Source organism: Anomaloglossus baeobatrachus, chromosome 5, assembly GCF_048569485.1.
Source record: "Anomaloglossus baeobatrachus isolate aAnoBae1 chromosome 5, aAnoBae1.hap1, whole genome shotgun sequence".
Taxonomy (NCBI): Eukaryota; Metazoa; Chordata; class Amphibia; order Anura; family Aromobatidae; genus Anomaloglossus; species Anomaloglossus baeobatrachus.
In genome coordinates, this window is record NC_134357.1 from 450,832,826 (window position 1) to 450,860,667 (window position 27,842).

Sequence of the window (27,842 nt, forward strand, 5' to 3'; positions counted from 1 at the left end):
ATATCCACAGACTGGAGAATTGTCTTAGGGTGGATACCCACAGACTGGAGAATTGTCTTAGGGTGGATATCCACAGACTGGAGAATTGTCTTAGGGTGGATACCCACAGACTGGAGAATGGGCTTACGGTGGATGCAGTTGGAGTAGTACATGAAAGTAGCGAGAAGGCTATGGTAAACACAAATTAATAGGGCAGTGGCCTGAAATGGAAACTGATGACAAAGCATAAACCCAGGGTGATGCAGACAGAATAGAGGTGTAATACAAATGGTGGTGAAGATGGTGAGCGTATATAGGATACATATGCAGAAAATCATAATCTTGGGGAATATTATGGGGCTCGTATGTATATAGTTGGAAATGAGACCTGGCTGGCATAAATTGTCTATATTTTAAGGGTAGATAAAAAAATGAAACAATAGATGGATAGATTGTCCTCTGATGGCGCACAGGCGAGTACACAGTGTGATACTAACTGTGAAAGGCGGCCCCTATAACACATGTGGGTGACAGGTGACACCAGTGATGGAGGCACACAGCATGTTAGGTTATTCAGCCCTACAAGGTCAGTAGGTTACATAATAACTTACTGCTGATGTGCATCAATAGAAACGTGGGAACGACCAGCAGAACAAGTACATGTATGTGTCATATTGGGAGGGGGCTACTGACGTGACCAAAGCTTGGGATATATACCAGACACAGCTCAAGGACACAAGTAGCCTCAATGGGACTCTGAAGACAAGACACCCTCAGCTGAGCGATCAGGTCTCGGCTCTCACACCCACCTATGGCATCTGCAGACCTGTCTCAGTTGAATAAAGATGCACATACTTGATCACGTCTGTAAAGCGCTGTAGAATTGATAGCGCTATATAAGTGAGCAAAATAAAAAAAGAAATACTTATTATTATGTTGATATTTGAGAAGAAGAACCACAAATACCAGCACAAGTGTAGAGTATCAGAAGCAGCACACTAGTGTGTATTGAACTGTATAGAACATGGATCATGGAGATCATGTCTGTCCTCATGTCATCAAGGATCTGGACTCACAACGTGTCCTAAAGTAAGACCCCCATCCCCAGGATCTGTATGTATGCCGCACACATCCATGGAAGACAAGGCTATAAACCCCCTCACATAGACATGCGCATGGAAACCATCAGTCACATGGCCATATGGCCGGCTTTCATGAAGTGCTGACTTCATAGCATCTGGAACCCGCTTTATTAAATGATTGGGCCCTCAGACATTCCTCAAGACCGTCAGTCGTACAGAAACTATCCAGTGTTGTTGCCCCAAACAGGGCAAGACGTGGTCTCAATTCTCAAGCAGTGAAAAGCAGGCCCAACTACACTGGAGCGTCCAGACAAGCGTCACAGTGACTTATTGGTAATGGAAGCCCCCTTTAATGTGTGTTGCCCACCACCAACCCAAACCCTTTTCGCTATCCTTGTAATAAAATTTTGAACCCCTAAATTTGGCAGGATCAAAACACAATCCTAAACTCCAGTGCAAAATGTTCAGCGGAGACCCCCTCCCCTGTCTCATGTGCCATCACATTCGTCTTTGGACCCCCTCCTGCACGACAGCCCTCTGTGACTGCCCCCCTAGAGCTCCAGACTCCCATTCAGATGATACACCCCTCCTGCCCATCACCGCACACATAGCTCTGATACAGTCTAATAGAGTAAAAGTCCTTTAATCCACCAACAATGTCACCTGATAGGTCCCGGGTTATCAAACATTCTGGATAATTGGACAGCCATAGAAAAGCATATAAAACAGAGGAAGAAAGTCTGAAACCAAAACTGTTGACCATGTTATACTCTGCTGTAGAGGAAATTCCTTCTGTTCTTGTGAAATTCCACATTTTAACGCATTTCTGAATGATCAGATGCCAGATTAATGGAATTTTGCTGGCAGAATATGTTGATCGCCTCCAGTAGATGGTTAACATCCCCTTCACGCAAACTGAGCTGAGACCCGGGGATCAGAGAGTCGTTCCCATCCCTCCTCCCCCCTCTCCCCATCTATCAGTAGTCTCCCCCCGGCCTCTCTCCATAAACACTGAGCTCAGTTTTTCCACTGTTTGGTCAGTGTTGGATTAGAAGGGAGCTGGGCAAAGTTCCATAAAATCCTATAAGAGGGGGAGAGGGGAGAGGGAGAAGATGGAGAGATTGTGGAGGAAAGGTGAGACGCGCGGCGACGCCATCTCACGAGCGTCGGATCTTCGGAAATGTGGTTCTTGTGTATACAGAGGGGAGGGGGTACCTAATAATGGAGAGACCGGTCTCCTCTGGGTGGTCCTATTAATCACGTTACTATAGTGTAAAATAAAGTGAAGTGTGCAGAAGAAGAAAAAAAAATGTATTTACATCCTTTGAATTGTCCGTGGTCGTCGCCATTTGTTCTCAGTTAATAGGGTCCGATGGGGTTTTCCCATCCCCATGAAGTGCCGGGTGGGTGGGTGTTCGGTCCGCATGGTCTCTACAATGTTGTGGGTTCTTACTGTTCATGACGGAAGCTCTCACAGGACAGACAGGTCATGACACGACCGTGAATGGACTCTCAGGACGGTCTTGCTGTTGCGGGTGACGATCCGGTCCAGGAACCTGCGCGCCCGCTTGCTCAGGCTCTCTTTGCGATGGCTTCGTATGCGGAAGCTTTCGCCCGGGTCGGCTCCTTCTCTCCGTAGCCGTATCTGCCGCACCATCCCCTCAAATAACTCTTGGACGTTGTGCTGCAGGACGGCCGACGTCTCGATGAATTTGCAGTCGAACACCACGGCACAGGCTCGGCCCTCTGTGAGAATGAAGACACAGGTCACTGACATACACATCCAAAAAATCTCATTCACTTTGGGTTTCACGTCAAACATTTTCCATAGGCTTACTTGCTGTCAGTGAATGAAAACACGCAATAGACAGCTCTGACACCAATGAGCCTCTGCGATATAAGCAACGAATTCACTGGCAGCAAGCAGAGATCTAGAAAATAGTATGACAGTTCAGCTTGTCTTTATATACTCGCATTAGAAAGGGAAACTTGTACAAGATTATGGATTGCTATAGTGACCTATTGCATCCCTCCACTCCAGTGCCATACTTGTAGTGATGGCGTCCCTTTCAGCAGTCACATGTTGGCTGCAGCCAATCACTGGACAACACGTGACCATGGAGGCCAGCGACTGACCACAGCAGATGGGACCAGGCATCATGCCATTACCAGCAGAGCAGTGGTGCGGACGTGGATTCATCAGGTCCATCCATGGTCGAATTTTTTATCTTATCTAAATACATATAAATCACTTTAAGGGGCACTTTGCACACTATGACATCGCAGGTGCGATGTCGGTGGGGTCAAATCGAAAGTAACGCACATCCGGCGTCGCAGTCGATATCGTAGTGTGCAAATCCTTTTTGATACGATTAACGAGCGCAAAAGCGTCGTTATCGTATCATCGGTGTAGGGTCCGACATTCCCATAATTTCGCTGCAGCGACAGGTACGATGTTGTTCCTCGTTCCTGCGGCAGCACACATCGCTGTGTATGAAGCCGCAGGAGCGAGGAACATCTCCTACCTGCGTCCCGGCTGCAATGCGGAAGGAAGGAGGTGGGCGGGATGTTTACATCCTGCTCATCTCCGCCCCTCCGCTGCTATTGGCCGCCTGCCGTGTGACATCGCTGTGACGCCGCACGACCTGCCCCCTTAGGAAGGAGGCGGGTCACCAGCCAGAGCGACATCGCAGGGCAGGTGAGTGCATGTGAAGCTGGCGTAACGATAATGTTCGCTATGGCAGCTATCACAAGATATCGCTACTGCGACAGGGGCGGGGACTATCGCGCTCGACATCGCAGCATCGGCTTGCGATGTCGCAGCATGCAAAGTACCCCTTAGAGCTCAGATAAAAACAGAAGAGATTTAGGGGTACTTCTCACATAGCGAGATCGCTGCTGAGTCACGGTTTTTGTGACGCACCAGTGACCTCATCAGTGATCTCGCTGTGTGTGACACTGAGCAGTGATCTCGCCCCTGCTGTGAAATCGCTGCTCGGTACACACAGTGCTGGTTCATTTTTTGGACGTTGCTCTCCCGCTGTGAAGCACACATCGCTGTGTTTGACAGCGAGAGAGCAACAATCTGAATGTGCAGGGAGCAGGAGCCGGCTTCTGGCAGCCTGCGTTAAGATGTAACCAAGGTAAATATCGGGTAACCAAGCGAAGCCTTTGCTTAGTTACCCGATATTTACCTTGGTTACTAGCGTCCGCCGCTCTCAGGCTGCCAGTGCTGGCTCCCTGCTCCCTGCACACGTAGCCGGAGTACATATCAGGTAAATAAGCAAAGCGGTTTGCTTATTAACCAGATGTGTACTGTGGCTAGGAGTGCAGGGAGCCAGCGGTAAGCGGTGTGCGCTGGTAACCAAGGTAAATATCAGGTAACCAAGCGAAGTGCTTTGCTTGGTTACCCGATATTCACCTTAGTTACCAAGCGCAGCATCGATTCCACGCGTCGCTGGGGGCTGGTCACTGGTCGCTGGTGAGATCTGCCTGATTGACAGCTCACCAGCGACCATGTAACAACGCAGCAGCGATCCTGACCAGGTCAGATCGCTGGTGGAATCGCTGGAACATCGCTAAAGTGTGACGGTACCCTTAGAATCGCCCTTTCAATCCGTTAACGTGAGCTGACTGACAGATTCTCAGTTTCCTCTTTCTGCAGCCACAACACAGAGCCTATAGAAGGAAAATTATGCTTAAACCCAATTGCAAAATTGATTTATTTTTGTCTCAATTACATATAATTGTGTCCAGATGTGAAAAAACCCTTTAAGGCCTGAATTACATGGGTGTTTTGACATACATGTGCTATCTGTTCACACACGTCCACTCCTTTTATTAAAATAATATGTAAAGCGTACCTCTTATGTGCACCAGTTCTGTAAGTGTAGGCAGTAGTGTAAAGAATGGTGGATTTCACTCTGCTTTACTGGACAAGTCTGGATTTATACTGGAATTGGTTTTATTGTTACGTTATATCCTACTTCTAAAGAGAATGTATCTCCTTAGTAAAGTTTACATTTTGGGGGGGGGTATATAAAAGAAATAGGGGCTATAAAACAACATTTTTTATTCAGAAGCCAGGCGGGGCCAATCGTTCACCTGTAGCTCATTGCAAAGAGCAAATGGACAGTAATAGCCATCTACCCTCTGGGAATGGACCCTGGTGGTGTATGAGACCCCCAAATCAAATGCATGGTGAGTCTGTAAGGAACATAAGCTCCTAAATATGGTGTTTCCCCAAAAATAAGCCTTAGCAGGAATTTTCAGCATTTTTGGCGTAAGGCTTATAAGCCCTACCCCAAAAATAAGCCCTCGCTAAAAAAAAACAGTGGCTTATTTTCAGGGAAACACGGTAGTATATTCATCTAGAAAACAAAGGTGTATTTACATCTATAAATGGCTACAAACCACTATTCTTTACACTGCAGGCTGTAAATTAGTAAAAATTTTGGAAAAAAAAAAAAATGTTTTGTTTTTTTTTCTTTAATGACTATTTTATGTAGAAGCCCTTTAATATTTCTGGAAGATCCCCTGAGTGGGAATAGTAGATAGGAGGGAACAGGTTTTGGCAGGGCATGACTGAAGCTGGAAAGAGAGTGCCTGGGCAGCTGCCATATCTGTAACAGGTTTCACTTTCACTCAATCACTCACCTTCCACAGACACTTCCCGGCTGCGGACGAGGTCTGTCTTGTTCCCTACCAGGATTATTGGAATATTTTCGCACTGACGCGTACGCCTGAGCTGGATCCGTAGCTCCGAGGCACTTTCGAAGCTGGAGCGGTCGGTGACGGAGTATACGATGATGTACGCGTGCCCCATTCGCAGGGCGCTGTCGCAGCCGTTTGTTCGTTTCTGAAATGAATAGATGGAAATGAATGATCTGTAATGCACCGGTATGCGCCTGTTATGTGCCGCTACGTAAGGAACACAGCTGAAGGTTCGTTACTGTGTTTTCCCTGCGCTACCACATAAATCCATGTTCCCACGTAGCATAAAGACTGTTTTTTTTTTGTGCGTGTGCAGAAAAGCTGCATTTAGCCGTCCAAGCAATGTGCATATGATTTCATGAAAACTCCTTCCCATCGTGTGTTAAAAGACGCCATCGAACTGTGTATTTTATGACAATTTTGTTCCCTATAGGCTTCTATGGGATGTCTTTAAAAAATCCATGAAAAAAGGCAAAAATTCCTAATATAAAAGAAAAATGCAGCAAAAATGCAATGATCAGAGAAGGTTGTTATTGCGCATTATGGTGTGGACACCTGCAGAAAGCATGAGGGTAAAAAGCAAAAATAACGGCAGCACGTATGCCACGTGTGAACACAGACAAATGTATTAAGTGACGCTACACCTAGTCTATTAACTCTATTAGTTCATAAAACATATTCGTGTTTTGCACGGCCGTGTTGAAGGTGTGTATAGCCCATTGGTGTGCTGTGATCTTGGCACACTAGTGTTCACTGTGTGCTATCCGTGATAGCACACGGAGATCAGGAACTTCTATACTCACTTGTCCCCAATGCTGTTGTCTCCAGTGCTGCTGCTTCCGGGTCTGCGGTCTATGAATATTCATGAGCATAATGAGCGGGCCTGGAAGCAAGTGACAGCAGCGCCGAAGACAGCAGCACTGGAGACAGGTGAGTATAGAAAATCATTTTATTTCAAAGACACGTGTTTTCTCCGGTACATGTCACACAGATCACATCAGTGTGCAGTCTGTGTGACATCAGTGTTGCCAGAGAAAAACGGACTTGTCTCCTTGTGGAACACAAGGTCCTTGTGAAAACACTGATGTGTGCGCAGACCCATTGATTTTAATGGGTCTGCGTATGTCCGTGTCTTCGATACGTATGAAAACGGATGTCATACATACCGGAATCACTGACGTGTGAAGGGGGCCTTACATGGGCTAATCTGGGCCATTAAATGACCACCCGTCTGTTGTACACTAGCCAATCTATGATGGATTAAATGGCCTTTGGACAGGTCGATGAACGTTTTAGTCTCACCATATGATTGTTAATACGATTGTTCTGTGAATGTGAAATCTCATATTGTTGGCAGCACGTCTCCTGATTACATGAGGTGAAGTGCTGCTGATAACCAGAATTTATATATGTGCAAGAAAATTAGTGCACCCCATAAAAGAACATTGATTGCTGGCAGATAGTGGGGAACAAGAATTCTTACGAAAGCTCCATTGTCGATTATTGGCTATTCTAAATGGGCCATGTCTTCCTTCTTGTGTTCTATTATGAGCTATTATTCTCTGTTAACTGCCACTTAAGGCTGAGCCCGTCGCTCAGATTGATGGAAGTCAATGGAGCTGCTTACCTGGATCTCACAGATGTCCATCAGGAGGAGACTGGTGTCCTCTCCATCCACGGTCATTGTGCACTGGTACAGCTCTGAGTAAAAGAATAGGTGGTTAGTAATGATGGACCCCCTGGCCCTATGCAAGACCAAAGCAGCGGATCATTGCTCTGAATTAGCGCTGACATCCTTTCATAAGACTCGGATCCAGCATAATGAAAAAAGTTATAATAGACAACTACTTTGAGACCTATAAAAGCATAGACAAGGATGTCTTCAGGAAAAACAAACCCCATTAAAGGGTCAAAAATATGTAACTCACAAAGTCATGTTTGGGAACACCATAATTTCGCATAACAATAATAATAACCATGAAGATATACCAATATTCCTGCAGCTTTAAATATATATATAATATAACACAAAAGTGTTGTAAAAATACAATACTCAGCTAAGTCAATTGTAACACAGTAGCGATCAGTATACCTACGGAATCTTACATAAACGTGAATGATGTCCCGCACCCTCTCCGTCACACGTTTCGTCCTGGATAAAGCGCTGTACAGCGCGAAACGTGCGTTGGAGAGGGTGCGGGACATCATTCACATTTATGTAAGATTCCGTAGGTATACTGATCGCTACTTTGTTACAATTGACTTAGCTGAGTCTTGTATTTTTACAACACTTTTGTGTTATATTATATATATATTTATAGCTGCAGGAATATTGGTATATCTTCATGGTTATTATTATTGTTATGCGAAATTATGGTGTTCCCAAACATGACTTTGTGAGTTACATATTTTTGACCCTTTAATGGGGTTTGTTTTTCCTGAAGACATCCTTGTCTATGCTTTTATATTTTATCAATTAATTAATAAAAGTTATTTTTTATTAAACTTCTTCCTTTTCCTTTGTCGGTGATTCATATTTTCCTTTATGGATGTTTTCTCATACATTTATATATTTTTGGTGGTGATATACTTTGAGACCTAACAAGTTGATCTGTTGAGCCCCATTTAATCCAATCTGTAACCATGGAGACACATAGGTCTGCATAGGAGCTGTAGGCACAAAACTATATTTTCAAGAAAATATTTGCAAGGGTCACGAAGCCATAGTGATATGGTTCCATTCCACGGGGCTGACTTCTACCATCGGTCATCATTGTTATTATTACACCAAGAACGACTTAAAGGGAATGTGTCATCAGAAAATGATTTATTGTATAAATCAGGTTTTTATGTTAAATTTATTTTTTTTTATGTTTGGGATTTGTTTTTTAAATAAATCTTGCAATTTTCCCACTTTTTTAGACTTTAATTTCCTATTATTTCAGTAAGGACACAGCAGTGGGATCCAATCCCTGTCTTTTGTATTGCAGTGTCTAATGAGCATGTGCAAAGATCACTATAAAGGAAGGGGGAGCAGGGGAGCTGTGACATCTATTGCGATTGGTGGATCCTGTGTTATCAGCTGTGTAGTGTTGCCTGTCATTATAATCCTGCCTCTGCTGAAAAACAGGAAATGCAAATCTAGAAAAGACGCAGTGGCCACAATGAAATTTGCAAGATAATTAATTTCTTTTTTGTTACATAATGATCATAATATGAAAAAAAGCCAACATTGACATTTTTTTTAAAAATACATATAACACTAAAATCTAATTTAAACAATATGCACTCCCTTTAATCTACCATATGACATAGAGGGTCTACCACCCCTTTAGGTTTGCTCATCCAGCCTCGACATCCAGCTTTGGGGTCTTAAATTCAGTATCTGACCCGGTCCTCAAAATAAGTTTCACTGAACAGTTATAGTAAAGTGTATTTTTTTCCCCACTTGATATGACCAATAGGGGGCAGTGTAATGATCTCACCTGGTTGTTGTTCTGCTGTTTCTCTGTCTTGCTCTCTTCTGAATATACCGACCAGACTCGACTTTCCGACACCGGGATCTCCCAGCAGGACGACCCTGAAGAGTCCGTCACACATTCCCTCCGAGCCTTGTGATTCTGACGGGCCACTTCCATCGGTTTCTGTGGCACTCGGAGAATGAGCGGAGACTTCCATCATGGCGGCCTGTGAGCGGTTCTGGTGTGCGCAGGGTAGGGGTGTGCTGGCTCTCCTCCGCAGGGGGGCACGAGCTGCACACATCTATACAGGAGCAGAGACGGGATCCTATCACACACTTTACATGTTAAGCCATACAGCATGATTGAAGCATTGATTGAACGAACGATTGTCTGATACCACTGTATACAGTGTAGTGGATATTGATGAATGCGTTCTGCCCTGATATCATTTCCCTAGGAAAGGTCTGGGGGCCCCATCTGCCTTTTTTTATAATGAAGATGGGGACCTAAATGGGAATCTGTCACCACTTTAATCTTTTTAAACTGTTAATATAATCATACAGGTTACAGAATGCTGAAAAATGTCCTACCTGTCTCATATCAGATGCCTTGTTGTGGATAAATCATCTTTTATCCCTTTATGTAAATGAGCTCTTCCAGGCTATGGGGCGGATGCTGCCTGGAAGATAACTCCGCCTCCACAGCTTATTTTAAATAAAAGGGGCGTTAACAATGTGAAACAAGTAAGGAGAAATGCCATTTGACTTCTTGCAAACACATTTTTTGCAGCTGCCTGAGCTCTGCTTTATTGCAACAATATTGCAACCCTGTCTGTGAGATGAAGCTGAGCGGCGCCTGCGGACGTGCCGGTACAATCACACACAGCTCTGCAGTGAGAGCAGAGAGCGGCCATCACACATCACACCGGTAATGCCCCTATTATTTATAATAATATCTGGAGGCGGAGTTATCTTCCAGGCAGTATCTGCCCCATAGCCTGGAAGAGCTCATTTACATAAAGTAATAAAAGATGATTTATCCACAACAAGGCTTCGGATATGAGGCAGACAGGTAGGACATTTTTCAGCATTGTATAACCTGTATGTCTATATTAATAGTCTAGATAGATCAAATTTGGTGACAGATTCCCTTTAAAAGGATTGTCTCATTAAATGTGTAAAATTACAAAAAGCTTAAAACAATCACATTTGTAATTTACTTGTTATTAAAAAAAACCCCTTCAGTTCTCAAGACCGGAGGGAATTTTAATTCTATTGTTATATGGCTGAGAGACTGCAGCGGTGGCCGGTAACCTAGGCAACAAGCCATAAACAATAGAATTAAAAATCTCTCAGGTGATAGTTACAAAGTTCATTGCTTTAGGCTCTATGCAACATGTCTAGTACTGTAGTAGTATAAGATCTGATCACAACGCTGGATCTTGCCAACTTCAGTGTCCATGTGTTCCTTCCTCCAGTGCTGCAGAGGCAAAGCTGCCACATATAGTAGTATTGAACAGTGCACAGTTTGGGTTCGTGGCGCAGCCATGCCACTGGTCTGAACTGTCAGTCAAGCAGGAGCGCAACGCTCCCAGTAGAAAGCTGGGAGGAAGGTGAGCAGTGCACTACTGTTCAGATAATGAGACAACCCCTTTAAAATGAGTTGGCCATCTTATCTGTTGGGGACATGATTTGGCGTCTCCTCCCACTGTCAATCTGCACAGGTCCCCTGCTCTAAAATTGGCCGATGGTGGAGCAGCATGTGACAAGACCATCCACCAGCCTCCTCACATTAATAAAACACTGAGCGGCTTACAAATTGACTCGGCCATTGCAGAATATTCTATTTCTTTGCCTCCTCCTGAGTTTCTTTCACGGTATGTTTTGGGTCATTGTTTATCTGTACTGTGAAGCGCCGTCCAATCAACCTTGCTGCACATAGTTGAACCTGAGCAAAAAGTAGGATTTTTGTGTACTCACCGTAAAATCTCTTTCTCTGAGTCTTCATTGGGGGACACAGGACCATGGGTTATGCTGCTGTCACTAGGAGGCTGACACTAAGTAAACATAAAAAGTTAGCTCCTCCCTAGCAGTATAGACCCCGAGCCAGAGGCGGGCTCAGATCAGTTTGGTGCACAAGCAGTAGGAGGAGTACCAGAATCACCATACATAAAACAAGTTATAACTAAAATAATGCAGCCATGCGAACAAGAGGTCTATGAACATAAGACCGCTGAAAATAGCAGGCAAATGCAATTAAACAACCAAAAAACCAAAGCAGGGTGGGTGCTGTGTCCCCCAATGAAGACTCAGAGAAAGAGATTTTACGGTGAGTACACAAAAATCCTACTTTCTCTATTGTTTCATTGGGGGACACAGGACCATGGGACGTCCAAAAGCAGTCCCTGGGTGGGAAAACAGAAGCCCGCAGATAGGAAGAAAACAACAACCTCCCTCGGCGGGCTTGTACTATCATTGAATGCTGTCACCCTATTACAGGTGTGCAACTGCTGCCTGCAAGACCTTTCTCCCAAAACTAGCATCTGCCGATGCTTGGGTGTGAACCTGGTAGAACCTAGTAAAGGTATGCAGGCTAGACCAAGTGGCGGCCTTGCAGACCTGGTCGGCCGACGCCTGATGCCTAATCGCCCAAGAGGCTCCCACTGCTCGGGTAGAGTGCGCCCTTACCCCCCGCGGCGGAGACTTGTCCCGAATCCGATAGGCCTCTGATGTGGCGGAAAGGATCCATCTGGCAATTGTGGCTTTGGATGCCGATTCACCCTTCTTGGGACCAGAAGGAAGGACAAACAGACCATCCGACTTACGGAACGGCGCGGTTCTGGAGACATAAATTCTAAGGGCGCGCACCAGGTCCAGGGTGTGCAAGGAGCTCTCCAAGCTGCGAGAGGGGCCAGGACAGAAGGACGGAAGAACAATTTCTTCGTTAAGATGGAACGGGGAAACCACCTTTGGGAGAAAGGCGGGATCTGGCCGGAGAACTGCTTTGTCCTGGTGAAAAATCAAAAAGGGAGCACGACAAGAGAGAGCTGCCAGCTCTGACGTCCTTCGAATAGAAGTGATGGCAACGAGGAACACCACCTTCCAAGACAGGTGAGAAAGGGAAGAATCCCGCAAGGGCTCGAAGGGGGGACCCTGAAGTGACCCTAGGACTAGATTAAGGTCCCACGGTTCTAGAGGCCGACGATACGGCGGGGCCAGGTGGGCAACTCCCTGGATGAAGGTCTTAACCTGTGGGCGAGAGGCCAGTGGCTTCTGAAACAGGATTGACAAAGCCGATACCTGGCCCTTTAGTGTGGCGAGTGAGAGACCCGCATCGAGGCCCGACTGCAAGAATGCCAACAGGGAAGGAAGGGAGAAGGCGAGAGGAGAAGAAATTAGATCAAGCAAGACAACATAAGTTGGATAACCATTACATCAATTTTAAGCCAGAGAAACAAATGGTATGACTCCAATGTGATAAAATATTAAATTTTATTGAAAAATCATAAAATCAAGACATAATAAAACAAACAACATTCTCAGCAGTAAATCCTCAATAGAAGGTGGACCGGTATCATGCATGAAAAAATGTAGTACATGAAACAATCACATTATATGTTAGCATGTATACAGTACTAATATAACAACACTGTTCCCCAGGGAAAAATGTACACAAATCACTACTGGGGTTTCAACAATCAATCACCCTCAGAGGTGGTACAGACCCTCGGAATGCTAACATCATATGAATAAACATAAAGTGTTTCAATTCTTATATCGGCCACTAGTTGGTGATGATATTCAATCCCTGCTCTTAAATGGGCTAGGGTACACTCACACACTTGCTGGGGTTTAAACCATAAATCACCCTCACGGATGCAATGATCCTAGTGAGTGGTAAGACCAACTATATACTGACCAGTAAGAAGGATACCGCAACACCTGCCTGTCCCAACGCGCGTTTCACCCTCTTCCTCAGGGTCTGTACCACCTCTGAGGGTGATTGATTGTTGAAACCCCAGTAGTGATTTGTGTACTGTAACGTTGCGCCCTGCAACGTGGGGGTTTCACTCGCTTGCAGCGGTGTGAGGTAGCTTCAGCAACACACGTACACAGTCTCTTCATAGAAATTCTGGCAGTTTATTAAAAACACTCAGCATAAACTGCCCTCAAACATAAACAATAAGTCCATAATAGAAGTTTAGCAACTTCCCTACTCTCTGGCTCCTGCCAGCGTACAACTCTAGCCAAGGTTCCTTCCAGCACCCAGGGCCCTCTGCAGACCCCTGTCTGTCTCTCCTCCTGGAGAGATTCGGCCCTACAGCCCTGGCCTGGCTGCACTCACCTCAGACTCTATATCAGAGCCTTGTGATCAGCCTCCACACAGGCTGATACACCCAGAGCTCCCGGCTCTGCTCTAACTTGTTTCCAGTCCACACACTGGACATCTAGAGCTAGCCTCTCTCTAGACTGCCCTAGACACACTTCTCCCAGGTTCTGAGACAGGATTGCTTTAACCCCTGGAGCCACACCCACAGGTGGTAAGGAGTGTGTAATCAGCATCACACACCCTTCCATGGCTCTACATGTAATGCAATCCTGTGGAACCACAGGTCCCAGCCAGCTTCACATTGCAGAGCACCCACGCTTCTGCAAAACATGCCGGCCCTTTGTAATACAGCCGGTTGATACCTCACATACCCTCCCCCTCTGTTCAAACCCGTAGGGGAGAACACTTGCCAATGACCTGGGGCCGCGAGACAGGGCATTCCCGCTGCCATGCCCCACCAGTCGAGAGGGCCGTCCAAGAGCAGTAGTCCCTGAGACATCGCCCGACACTGTCACCAAACTCTGTCTTGTCAACCTAGGGTTAAAGGACGTCCCATTTCCAGACCGTTCTCTCCCTGACCCCCTCCCAGGGTCACCGTAGTAGAGAGACATGTCCCCAGTCAAACCTACAGTCTTGTCCGAACCTAGGCTTTCTCGAGTACCCCCAAGGCTACTGTCGGGAACTCTAAGCTCATAGCGGCCACTATCTACAGTACATCGTAGGTTACCACTCTGTCGGCGATTCCTTTTATCGCGCGTCTGAACTACTGGACCGACACGCCATCTTCCACTTCTTTCCCCTGAACAACGGGTGGAAGACGGCTGCTGTCCCCCACACAGTTGGCGAAGCTGCTCCTTAATTTTCAGGTTTTCTTGCCACAACCGCTCCATGTCACGTACATGGTGTACCCGATATTCAAGAAGGCTTCGAATGTTTCCAAGACTCTCTACAGTCCCGACACAGACAAACGGAACCATACCAGCTTCCCTGGGTATCTTGCTCTCATTAGCAGCAGGGATTCTTAATCTCACCAATCCTGATTTATTCACCATGTCTTGCATGACTCGTCCGGTTTTTCCAATGACTCTCCCCACCAGAGCCCGGGGTACTTGGACAATATCTTCCGCCAGACTCTGCGCTTTCCTTTTATACTCTAGCTGTCTAGTGGCTTCTTCCTTTTGCAGTTGGACCTGCCACTTCATACGAACACATCTGAAGTGCATGTCCTTTAGAATAGCCACCCGCTGCCCAGTAATTTCACTGGTGGACAATATCACTAACTGTTCAGCCCCTGGGGTACAGTAGACCTCACACGCTTCCACAGCTCTCTTAAATTCGTCATGCATGCACTCGGTGGCACACGCTTCTCTTAAGTCCTTAGGTATATCCACCATGCACTTGACTACAGAAGTCTCATTCATCCCTGCCACATGCTTGTCAAGTTTAGCTTCCAAAGTCAGCTCCCTTTGTGCCTCCCCTGCTTCAACATGTTTGGTCAGGATTGACACTCGCTGCTCCATCTGCTCCAAGGCTCCCTGGGACTTGGAATGGTACTCTGCCAAGCGACTTCGGAGCTCAGCCACTTCTTTCTCCAGCTCCCTTACTCGACTCTCAGTAGGCTGCCTAAGAAGTATCTCTTGTTGCAGATGGTCTTTGCTCATCCTCTTGAATGAGTCTTCACTTGCGGACCTCTCTGGTCTACGACACACTGTTTCTGAGGCTTCTTCCATCTCAGCTTCAGAACGTTTGGGTTTCTTACTCTTCTTACCCACGACCTTCTTTATATCCTCCATCGTAGTTTTACCAAGCAGGTCAGGCAGGCTCCCAGTCCTGGATGAGACCTCTGGTCCAGACTTCACCTCCTCAGAGGCTCTCTTCACTTCAGCGCCAGCTGTTTCTTGTTTCTTCACTGCATTATCTTCCACTTCCTCTGGGGTCTCTGCCGTGTCACCCTCAGCCTGGGTGTCACACCCTTCAACATGGCACTCTGTTCCTTTTAGAGTTTTGGGGCTAAATTCGCTGTCATCCACCCCATCACTTGGTAGTTCACCAGTCTGCTCACCACGACTGTTGGGGATTATTCCTTCCCCCACACTCTCTAGGATTCCATTTCCTATACCACTCTCGCCTGACAGACTATCCACTTCACACTTTGAAATCATAGGGACCACCACCATTACGTCCTTGGTTGGCTCCTTCTCTGCACTTGCAGCCCGCTGATTTCTGTCGTCACAATGTGTCAGTTCAATCTCTGATTCCTCAGTCTTTTGTAGGATATCACCGTCTGACTCCACCGTAGCAGGTGTTATTAGCACCATGTCTTCATTAACCAGGCATGTCACTTTCTCTGCACCCTCAGACGTCATACCCTGTGCCCCCTCTCGGCGCTTATTACGTCTTCGGCGTCGGGAGGAAGTTTTGCCCTTCTCGCCCATCTGTACCACACTGTACTCGTTTGTCACCTTACTAGAGTCAGTGTCTTTACTGGAGTCATCATCACTCCCCCTGGCATCCTGGACTATCATGTCCCCACTTAACCAGATATCCGTCTCCCTTTCTGGAGCTACCCCGTTTTTAACGGTCACACTATTGGTTATTCCCTTAGTCCTTATGTCACTAAGTTGGGTCCGTCCATCATTTTCTTTGGTCACCCCTAACTTAGGACAGTCAATTTTAGGAGGTGCTATCTCCTCCTTACCACACATAACTGCACAACAAGGACCCCTTTTCACCTCCCAATGTGTTAGGGTTTCCTTTGGGCTGTTCCGGCTCTTACACAAGCAACCGTATACGTCCCCCTGCTTCCACAAGTGCACAAATAATTTAGAGTCCCAACCTATAATAATTGGGTGCAATAAATCTGAGACTACTCCAACATCATGAGAACCACTGTCCCAGGCTGTCTTAATGACCACACTGGAGACCGGGTATTCTGTCTCATTACTGTGGGTGCAGCCGACGTGGATCTTCCTTCCAGGAATCAAGTGGACATCAGAGGTGGCCCTCACCAGGGTCACCAAGCTCCTTGAGTCTACGACTCCTGTTACAGATTCCCCATCCACTTCCACGGAACACAGACGTGGCTTCTCGTTGGATGGGTGGTCTATATTGCAAACAGGACACTTGTGGCATGAACACTGTTGTCCCTGGCTACAGTCCATCTGCGCCACTTCACCCTTGGATTTGGGATGCTTCGCACCCTTTTGGGGGACCACCGCTTTCTGGGACTCCATCCCCTTATGGGCAACCACCCCTTTATGGGACTCCACCCCCTTATGGACAACCACCCCTTTATGGGACTCCACCCCCTTTTGCGGTTTCCATGCAATGTCCTTAGCCCCCAGTTCACACCGTTTGCCCTTGTCTCCCTGGGCACCCAGTGTCCATACTGGCCCCTGAAGGGAACGCTCAAACTGGTCCATGGCTGTGACATCGCTACACACCGACAGCTCCTGCTGTCCCCGGACCAGGAACTGGTACAGCTCCTCCACAATGTCCGCAGTGACCAATCCCTCTTTTTGGCTTTTAGCCCCCACTGCTGTCACTGGACCTCCAGGCACATGCTGTTGGTGCTGCTGGCTCTGCAGCAGCTGGTTCAGGAGCTCCTCCATGCTGCAACGAAAAGAGGAACAGGAGGGGCGCTCCAATGGGTAATACCCGGTGGTCAAAGACAGGGGGGGGTTAGAGAACCACTAACCTTTCCGGGTTGTACCGCCCGTACAACCAGGATCTCCAGCCTGTGGTGTATCACTGCTCACCAAGCAGGGCCTTGCAATTCCGGCTGGCCTGGAACCTCCAGTCGCTGGACTCTCGCCACTGCAGCACGGGTCCCCAACGACCTGCTGATTCACCGCCAGGTGCTTGAGAGCGCTGTCCCTGTTCGTGGACCCGCCGATCCACCGCCAGCTGCTTGAGTGCGCAGACAATTTTCGTGGACCCGCCGATCCACCGCAAACCGCTTCAAAAAATTTTCGTGGACCCGCCAATCCACCGCAAGCAGTCCGTATCCACAGGAATATGTCCTAGGCCGTTGCCCCTAGCAACCAGGCTGCGTTGCCCCTAGCAACCAGACCGCATGCCCGCATTCGATTGTTGAAACCCCAGTAGTGATTTGTGTACTGTAACGTTGCGCCCTGCAACGTGGGGGTTTCACTCGCTTGCAGCGGTGTGAGGTAGCTTCAGCAACACACGTACACAGTCTCTTCATAGAAATTCTGGCAGTTTATTAAAAACACTCAGCATAAACTGCCCTCAAACATAAACAATAAGTCCATAATAGAAGTTTAGCAACTTCCCTACTCTCTGGCTCCTGCCAGCGTACAACTCTAGCCAAGGTTCCTTCCAGCACCCAGGGCCCTCTGCAGACCCCTGTCTGTCTCTCCTCCTGGAGAGATTCGGCCCTACAGCCCTGGCCTGGCTGCACTCACCTCAGACTCTATATCAGAGCCTTGTGATCAGCCTCCACACAGGCTGATACACCCAGAGCTCCCGGCTCTGCTCTAACTTGTTTCCAGTCCACACACTGGACATCTAGAGCTAGCCTCTCTCTAGACTGCCCTAGACACACTTCTCCCAGGTTCTGAGACAGGATTGCTTTAACCCCTGGAGCCACACCCACAGGTGGTAAGGAGTGTGTAATCAGCATCACACACCCTTCCATGGCTCTACATGTAATGCAATCCTGTGGAACCACAGGTCCCAGCCAGCTTCACATTGCAGAGCACCCACGCTTCTGCAAAACATGCCGGCCCTTTGTAATACAGCCGGTTGATACCTCACAGTACATTTTTCCCTGGGGAACAGTGTTGTTATATTAGTACTGTATACATGCTAACATATAATGTGATTGTTTCATGTACTACATTTTTTCATGCATGATACCGGTCCACCTTCTATTGAGGATTTACTGCTGAGAATGTTGTTTGTTTTATTATGTCTTGATTTTATGATTTTTCAATAAAATTTAATATTTTATCACATTGGAGAGGAGAAGAAATGCTGTGCTCTTCACACCACCTGAAGAAGACCTTCCACGTGCGGTAGTATATTCTTGATGAAAATGGCTTCCTGGCTCTAATCATTGTCTGTATCACTTTTGAAGAAAAACCAGCCTGAGCTAGAACCCAGGATTCAATGGCGAGGCCGTCAAATTTAGGACCTTTGAGTTCTGATGGAAAAGAGGTCCCTGCTGTAGGAGATCTGGACGGTCTGGAAGGCGCCACGGAGCGTCTGCGAGGAGCTGAGTGAGTTCCGCGAACCATGCTCGCCTGGGCCAGTCCGGAGCCACCAGGATGACTGGTATTCCTTCTGCCTTGATCTTCTTGAGTACCCTCGGGATCAGAGGGAGCGGAGGGAAGATGTACGGGAGACTGAACTGGCTCCACGACAGGGTGAGGGCGTCGACTCCTAAAGCCAAGCGGTCGCGGCACCGCGCTACAAATTGCGGAACCTGACAGTTGAACTGGGAGGCCATTAGGTCCACATCCGGAACTCCCCATCTGTCGCAGATCTGGTTGAAGACTTCCCGGTTGAGGGACCATTCGCCGGAGGCGAGGCCTTCCCTGCTGAAGAAGTCCGCCGCCCAATTGTCCACGCCTGGGATGTGAACCGCTGAGATCAGGGAGTGATGACACTCGGCCCAGTGCAAAATCTTCCTGACTTCTTGCATCGCCCCGACACTTCTTGTGCCTCCTTGGTGGTTGATGTACGCCACCGCCGTCGCATTGTCCGACTGGATCCTGACCGGGCAACCCTGTGCCGAAACTGCTGCAAGGCTAGCCGGATGGCTCTTATCTCCAGAATGTTGATCGGGAGACAACTCTCCCGCGGTGTCCATCGGCCTTGCGCTGTGTGATGCCGAAACACTGCCCCCCAGCCCTGGAGACTGGCGTCGGTGGTCACTATTTTCCAGTGGAGCGGGAGGAATGACCTTCCTGACGCGAGGTTGCGTTGATTGATCCACCAACGGAGTGAGTGGCGGGTCTCCGGCGAAAGATGAAACCTGCGGTCCAGAGAAAAGGGAGATCTGTCCCACTTCTTCAGCAAGGCCAGCTGGAGGGGCCGGAGGTGGAACTGTGCAAAGGGTACCGCTTCCATCGCCGCCACCATACGACCGAGGACTCGCATGCCGAACCTGATGGAAACTTGGCGCTGACGCCGGAGAGCGCGGAGGCCTCGTTGCAGGGAGGACATCTTCTCCTGTGTGAGGAAAACTCGCCCTTGGGTGGTATCGAATACCATGCCTAAAAAGGTGATCCGTCGGGCCGGGGTCAGAGAGGACTGCCTCCGATTGATCAGCCACCCTAACCGTGAAAGGGTGTCGATCGTGACCTGAACCCCAAGACGACAGTCCTCGAAAGAAGAACCTTTTATCAACATATCATCCAAGTACGGGATGACCATAACACCCCTGGAATGTAGGACGGACATGGCAGCCGCCATGATCTTCGTAAAGACCCTGGGGGCGGATGCGAGGCCGAAAGGAAGAGCCGTGAACTGGAAGTGGTCTTCCGCTATCGCAAAGCGGAGGAACTGTTGGTGAGAGGTGGCTATAGGGACGTGAAGATAGGCGTCTTGAATATCCAGCGATGCCAGGAATTCGCCGACCTCCATGGACACGATCACGGACCGGAGTGACTCCATTCGAAACGGCCGAGGCCTCACCGACCTGTTTAGAAGCTTTAGGTCGAGGACGGGGCGGACAGAGCCGTCCTTCTTGGCGACCACGAAAAGGTTGGAATAGAACCCCTTGAAACGTTCTGCAGGAGGGACTGGTACCACGACTCCGGCTCGGAGGAGGGAGTCTATGGAGTGAAAGAACGCGCGAGCCCGCGTGGGAGACTAGGGAGGGCGAGATAGGAAAAAACGTCTCGGTGGCTTTGACTCGAATTCTATTTTGTAGCCTGATGTGATGATCTCTCTGAGCCAGGCATCGGCGGTCAGGGGGATCCACACATGCTGGAAACGAGACAGACGCCCTCCCACGAGTCTGGCGCTGTTGCGCGCCGACCGCGAGTCACTTGGAGGAACGTCGGCGGTAACCGGAAGAGGATTTCGTGGACTGGCGGGGACGTGAACGCCAGGCGGGATTGGTCTTGAATGACGGGGTCCTCCTGTCTCTCGGAGAGCGGCTTTTTCGCGGCTGGTGAGTGGAGTTGAAGCTGCGAAAGGGCCGGAAACGAGCGGTGGGGCGCCGATTCTGGAAGCGCTTGGGGCGCAATTGGGGGAGAGATGTACTCTTTCCTCCCGTTGCATCGGAGATCAACTGGTCCAGCTTATCTCCGAAAAGACGTTCCCCTAGGAAGGGCAGGGAAGTCAGTGACTTCTTAGAGGCCGCATCCGCGTTCCAGGACCGGAGCCAGAGGGCTCGACGGATGGCCACATTGTTGCTGGCGGCCTGGGCCGCGCAATTGGCAGACGCCAGGGCTGCATTGAGCAGGTACTCACCCGCGAGGGAAATCTGCGAGGCGATGAGGACCAGGTCCGGATTGGCAGGAATGGCGCGGAGACCGCAGCGTAGCGTGTCCGCCCAGGACATCAGAGCCTTCGCAACCCAAACCGAGGCAAAGGCCGGTGAGAGGGATGTGCCCGCTGCCTCGAAGGCGGAACGGGCCAACCTGTCAATAGTACGGTCCGTGGGGTCCTTGAGAGACGTACCGTTAGTGAGTGGAAGGACTGTGTGAGAAGACAGGCGGGAGATTGGGGGGGTCGACCACAGGGGAGCCTGCCCAATCCTTTCGAAGACCCTCAGGAAAGGGATAATGCAAATCAATGGACCTACCGCTGGTAAATACCTTGTCCGGCTGTTGCCTGTGGCTGCGCAGTAACTCAGCGAATTCTGGATGTCCGCTGAATGCGCTCTGGGCCCGCTTCATCCGCTTAAACGAGACCTGGGTGCTCTGGGAGGAGACGGGGTCCACCTGTACCTTTACGGTCTGGTTTACTGCTTCTATCAGGCTATTCACCATGCGCCGAATATCAGCCGCCTGCTCTGAGTCCAGCAGGGGTGCTGCATCGGAATCATCATCGGAGCGGTCAGAAGACTCCCTGGAGGAATGATGGTCTGGACCTGGGGATGAAGGTGAAACCTGGGAAGAGGCTGAAGACGAGACCTGGCGGGTCCGCTTCTGAGCAGCAGAGGAGGTCCCTGCGACGGGGCTCACCTGCTCCAGAGACGATTGCGTCAGGTCTGCGGGAGTCTGGGCGAGCGACGGCAGCAGGCGCAGTGCTTGCGCGATTGTCCGAGAAGCCTCAGAGAGGGAATCTATGGACTGGGACAGGGACGCTAGCCAGTCGGGGGGGGGGGGCGGGACGCAGGGCCCTGTAGCATCTGGCGCTGTGGCGTCTGCGGTATCAGAAGTGTCGGCCGCGGAGTCCTGCGGAGGCTGCGCGTCTGTAGAACAGACGGAGCATAGTGGGGCGTCCTGGCCCTGGGAAAATTTGGTCTTGCAGGAGGAGCATGCAAAAAATAAGGCAAAGGGGGCCTGCTTGGGTCGGGTGGACTTAGCATTAGGCATGGTGAAACAAGTACTCTCCCTGGTGGCTGCTAGGAAGGAGACAGGAGAGGGTTAACTCGTCCCTAAACTCAGAGAACGCTACCTAGTGAGGGCTACTCCTTAGGAGCAGAGCTTACCCAGGTCCTGCGTGCTGCCCACCAGTCCAGAAGAGGGAGTCCAGGAGTGAGCTGGCCAGAGAGAGGAAGAACGCCGGCGCGCTGCAGCCTCAGGGGACCAGACACAGGCTAAAATGGCGAGGGGACGCTGGAGGAGCTGGGGGAGGAGCAGCATTCCGGCGCGAAAAAAACGGAGGATCCACAGCCCCCACCACAAACCAGGAGGCAGAGCGGTGGGAGGAGACTGGGCCAGACGACCGGTGGCCAATAGCGATGCAGCGGGGGCGTGGCTAGGACGCAGAGCGACTAGGCCGAGACCGGGGCCTAAATTTTGGAGAGGGCCGGGGGAAGGTGAAGGAGAGGTCGGTCCTACCTGTTCTCGGCGGCGCCGGCCCAGCGACGGATGCGGTGCAGGCAGGGCGCCCTGCCCCTGCCTGTGCACAGTGCCCTCGACCAGGAAGACTGAGGACTTCGGGGGAGAGCGTGATGAGGCAGGGAAGTGGACATCATGATGGGGGTAGCAGCCCCCCTGCAGGAGAAGGCAGCGTGACAGGGCCCCATCGGATTACACACACGCTGCGGAGGTCCCATCCCTGCTGTACGCCCCTGTACGCCCTTTGGGGTGATACCGCAGGGCGAATCAGGGGTGCCCACGACAACCTGCCCACACCCGCAACCCCGGGAGTGGTACCACGGGGATAGACGAGGGAGAGGGCCCGAAATCTCAAGCCCCTGCGACCCTGGGGAGTGGTACCCACAGGGCTGCGGAGGATGAGTGAAGAGAATACCTGCAGAGAAAAAGAAGACAGGTATGAGAGCGATGAGCGGCGCCGAAATAAAAGAAAAAAGCGCAAAAACAAATGGCTGAGGGGGGCCGAGACGGCCCACATCAGCCTCCTACGACACTAAGCTAAAACTGATCTGAGCCCGCCTCCGGCTCGGGGTCTATACTGCTAGGGAGGAGCTAACTTTTTATGTTTACTTAGTGTCAGCCTCCTAGTGACAGCAGCATAACCCATGGTCCTGTGTCCCCCAATGAAACGATAGAGAAAGTATTGCGCTATACACTTCAGAATTCATCCGGCTGCTTCTGTCTTCAGTCTCATTATCAATAAACACTACAGTAGTGACTCGGCCATTAGAAGCCATAGATGCCCGGCCATCACACTGCTTCCCCCATGTTATAGAGGATGTGCTTTGGATCATGAGTGGTTGTAAGCCTTCTCCATACTTTCTTCTTCCCATCATTCTGGTACAGGTTGATCTTAGTTTCATCTGTCCTCTGCTGATTTTCCAGAACTGGTCGTCTTCTTTAGATATTTTTTGGCAAAGTCTAATCTGACCTTTTTATTTTTTAGTATGATTAATAGTTTGCACTTTGTGGTGAACCTTCTGTATTTGCTCTCATGAAGTCTTCTCTTTATTGTAGACTTAGATACTGAAGCACTGACTTTTTGTAGAATGTTCTTCACTTGGGTGGATGTTGTGAAGGTGTTTTTCTTCACCATGGAGAGGATTCTGAGATCATTCACCACTGTTGTCTTCCATGGACGCTTCGGCCTTTTTGAGTTCCCAAGCTCACCAGTGTATTCTTCTTTTTCACAATATATCAAACTGTTGATTTGGCCGCTGCTAACATTTCTGCCATCTCTCTGATGGACTTAGTCTTTTTTTCAGCCTAATGTTCGGCTGTTTCTCTTCCATTGAGAGCTACTTTGATCGCATGTTGTAGGATCACAGCAACAGCTTCCGAATAGAAATGCCACACCTGGAATCAGCTCCAGAACTTGTACCTGCTTAACTGATGAAGGATTAAGGAGGGAATAGTCTATGTATTCCATTAAAGTGCTTTTAATATATGTGTCCAATAATGGCCTTGAAAAGAGGCAGCTACATATTAAAGAGATGTATTTCCTAAACCCTTACTCCATTTAAGATATGAATACCATCAAAATAAAGCGAGAGTCTGCACTTTAAGCCCAGAATGGTTACACTATGTAACAAAAAAAATAAATCTGTTCCTGGGTTAAAAGTGTTATTTCCTGTGTAATTGTGCATTACTTATTTTGGAAAAAGTTGATGTAACCCCAAAACTTTGCTTTTGTGGCTGCCACAATGATTTTTGGATACCTATGTAGTCCAATAGTAAACTCACTATATTCGAATGTCATTGTTCATGTGAACTACACATTACTGTCGTTACATTAGTCTGATAAGAGTTATTTTCTCCTTTCATGGTAACCAAAGTATGAAAGATGTTTAGGACTTCAGTATTCATTCAAAGCTATCGATACACATACGTATTACTCCATAATGGTAACCAGTATCCTTCTCTTCCCCTTACCCATTCGGCAAAGCTTAAAAGAAGACTATGAAAATATGAAGAGATTGTTAAATGTGAAGAAATATGAGGAATATGGTTGGGAAGTAATTTGAGATTTCAAAATGGTTGCATTCTTGATGGGTCTTCAAGGAGGCTATACTAAGCTTCCATGCTTTGTTTGCCTTCGGGTTTACCATAGATAATATTGGCCTGAATATACTGAGTTTCCGTGGGGAACAACAACATTAAATGGGAGCCACTTGTAGTTCCTCGAAAAGCACTAATGCCACCTTTCCACATCAAACTAGGCCTCATGAATCAATTTGTCACATCTTTGAACAAGGAATCAGTTCCATTCAAGTATCTACAAGATCTCTTCCCAAAGCTTTCAGAAGCAAAAGTTAAAGCTGGCGTTTTATGGTGGCCCTCCAATCAAGAAAGTTATGGAGTGTCAAGCGTTTCCCAAACTCTTCAAAAGAAAAGAGAAAGAAGTGTGGGGGTAAGGCCTGGGCTGTAGGCCATTTGTCCAGATATAATAAGATAATCTGTGTGTGTATATAATTAAAGCATAGATGTCATTGCATAATTATCTGTAAGTCTGTATGACAATCGCATAGACGCCATAATATGATTTTAAGATGTGCACTCAGGAATGTGGTTAACCAAGATGGATAAGCTAAAATGTACAATGAAAAAAAAAGCATTCATAACACACTGATTGTATTCATAACATGTTGGTTCTCACCAGCTGGGATATGAAGCTGGGGCTTTATCTTTACTCCTTGCTCCCGTCTCAAGGTCAAATGTTGAATTGTATAACTGTGATTGTTTTACAATATATGGGTTAGAAGAGCACTGAGCTTCTCCCGGATAGAGACACGTCTCTGTATGGTCATTTTTCCTCATACATATATCTGCGCAGATCGATTTGAAATCCGTCTCTGTGACCCTGAGAAACCCCATTTGTGGTTTCCCCAAAATTCCCAACTTGACAGAAGCATGGATCAGTTTTGTTAAGTAGATACAGGCTTCCTTTGGAAATCATAAAGCTGAAAACTATGTTGCATTGGTTGAGACTGGTGAAGCAAAATGGGCAGCACAAGGTTTCAAAGTCCATATCCTTGATGCCCATCTTGATAGACTCAAACAGAAGATGGATTCCGAGGAGCAAGGAGAGTGCTTTCATCAAGATAGCAAATTTCACAATATAGGATGCCTGGGAAACTACAAGGAAAACCTGATGGGGGACTACATTTGGGGATTAATGCGTAAAAGTGATATGACATAACCTCACAAAAGTACACATTTCTAGGTTCCTTTTAATTTGCAGTATTTTGATTAAAATATGCTATTGATTTGAAAGATATTGTATTTTGTTTTCATTATGAACTTAAACCCAAACATTTGTAATTTTCCTTAAGACGGTATTCCAATTTCAACTTTTCAGTGTCCTGACTGCAAAATCAAAGTTTTTGCAGGCTAATACATTTTTTCCATGTTTTTTATGATATAACCAATTAAGAAATGTCATTTATTCCCTAGGAACAAAAATCATGTTACATAGTGATAGAACAGTATCCTGAATATGTTTTGGTAAACAGCTACAAAAATTTGTGTCACAGTCCAAATATTTCTGGAGCTAATCGTATATAGTACGTGACAGAATATCATGTTATCAACATATCTGGTAATATAGAGATAAATAAGACAATCCCTTTAACACTAGAAGTCCCAGGAATTTCGAGCTCCATAGGGTTCCAATGGTGGAAATGTTAAATGACCCCTCTCTGGGACTTCTAGTGTTAAGAGTGTTTCTAGAAATGCAAAAACAGTGGATATTCCATATGGAAGATCCGCTGCATTTTACAACAGAATCGCAAAATACGCTGCAGAGCACTGACCTAGTTGCGGGATGACATGCAGAGCATTGCAACCTGCTGGACTAAGTATTGACGCGTCTGTGTTTATTTATACAAGTCATTGAATTGTTGAGTAGTACGTGTGGGTCACTGCACTGAGGGGTCATATATGGTCTGTTCACAGCATTATGGTGAGAAATCTGCCAAAAAAGTGCAAAAATGGTGCCAGTGGTGCTGATAAGAGGTGGGAACAGTAAAACATGTATGACAGATTTTGAAAAAAGAACTTGTAGTTATATATTTCATATATATTATATGAAAATCCCTCACACCATTTACGTGTATCACAGCCAGGAGGCTGCGCAGTGAGAAGCATAAGCCGTCGTGATAATGGGCCCCATGGAGACCATGTGGGGGCCACAGTATCAGCAGCTGTATCTCTATATGGTGCATTGCTCTGCAGACTGTAGGTCTAGCCACACAGAGGAGCATTTTCACCATTTTTTCCAAAACCGCTTACAAAGTACCATAGTAATCGTGATACATAATACTGGCATGAATGTAGCACTGTGCACATGCACACGATTTCATATTTTTCTGCGCATTCACAATACAGTTTAAAGTTTACACCATACTTATTTACAGTTTTCTTATGGGGGATTTAGCAATATTGGACTATATGTTATCTCCAGTGCGATATTTCAGGATTGTTCAAAGTGTTTGCCAAAGTCTCTTAACCCTATGATTACAACCCCTATCCTCCTGTGGGTGATCGTCTTACCTCTGCCCCGTGGAGGACTCCGAATCTGACTCCTGCTCCGGTCTGCGCTTTCTCCTAGTCCTCTTGCTGATGGTTTCTGGACCCCCCTCTAATATCCGTTGACTGTGGTGTGGCGTTCTCTCTGGTAGCATCCAGCTCTCTCGCTGCCCAGCATGGGACAGCTGTGTTTTATATGACGGCAGCAGCTCCTAGGGACAGAACCACACCTCCTGGATGTACCCCCGGCATCTACGCTGTATGGATTACCTAATGTAAACCAAAGCACCGCTGGAAGGAAAGGGTTAATCAAGAGAAGGGACACCGTACCACGCGCAAGTCAGAAAATCAGAACCGTCCCAAGGCTCCCGTAAATTTATATATATAAAGTCTGCGTAATGGAAAGTTCTGCGACTTTCTAATAGACTTTGTGCTTCATTTCAGGATCTCTGCTTTTGCCATCACCAAACTGCTATCAATTTTTGCATTTATTTACAAGTGGAAATCCTATTCTAACCAAATACTTTACTGCAATAATATTTAGCACGGACATCGCTCTGTGGACACACTAGCGGCACAAATCCCTCTCTTGTCCTGATGGTTTGTTACAATGTATCAGTGCAGATAACACTTAGGCTATGTTCGCACGTTGCGTTTTTTACCGCGTTTCTGCAGCGTTTTTGGCAGCAGCGTTTTTGATTTCCAGCAAAGTCTATGGGAAAAGCAGA

General features: G+C 47.7%; 1 protein-coding gene across 1 annotated transcript; it reads right to left on the bottom strand.

The window, feature by feature from the left end:
* Positions 1 to 1,703: 1,703 nt before the first annotated feature.
* On the bottom strand, positions 1,704 to 27,316 carry REM1 (RRAD and GEM like GTPase 1). The gene is made up of 5 exons (XM_075347818.1): positions 27,139 to 27,316; positions 9,260 to 9,536; positions 7,402 to 7,475; positions 5,718 to 5,919; positions 1,704 to 2,807 (listed from the first exon to the last, which is right to left on the bottom strand). The coding sequence occupies exons 2-5, from the start codon at positions 9,534 to 9,536 to the stop codon at positions 2,533 to 2,535; spliced, it is 828 nt and encodes a 275-aa protein (XP_075203933.1). The 5' UTR covers positions 27,139 to 27,316; the 3' UTR covers positions 1,704 to 2,532.
* Positions 27,317 to 27,842: the final 526 nt, after the last annotated feature.

Bases quoted from the DNA above. Each gene is read 5' to 3' on its own strand.
- REM1 (XM_075347818.1), bottom strand. From the start codon at position 9,536: ATGTGTGCAGCTCGTGCCCCCCTGCGGAGGAGAGCCAGCACACCCCTA. The intron at 7,476-9,259 runs GTGAGATCATTA...TCTTTTACTCAG, and splicing joins AACAGCAGAACAACAACCAG to AGCTGTACCAGTGCACAATG. The intron at 2,808-5,717 runs GTGAGTGATTGA...TCATTCTCACAG, and splicing joins CCGGGAAGTGTCTGTGGAAG to AGGGCCGAGCCTGTGCCGTG.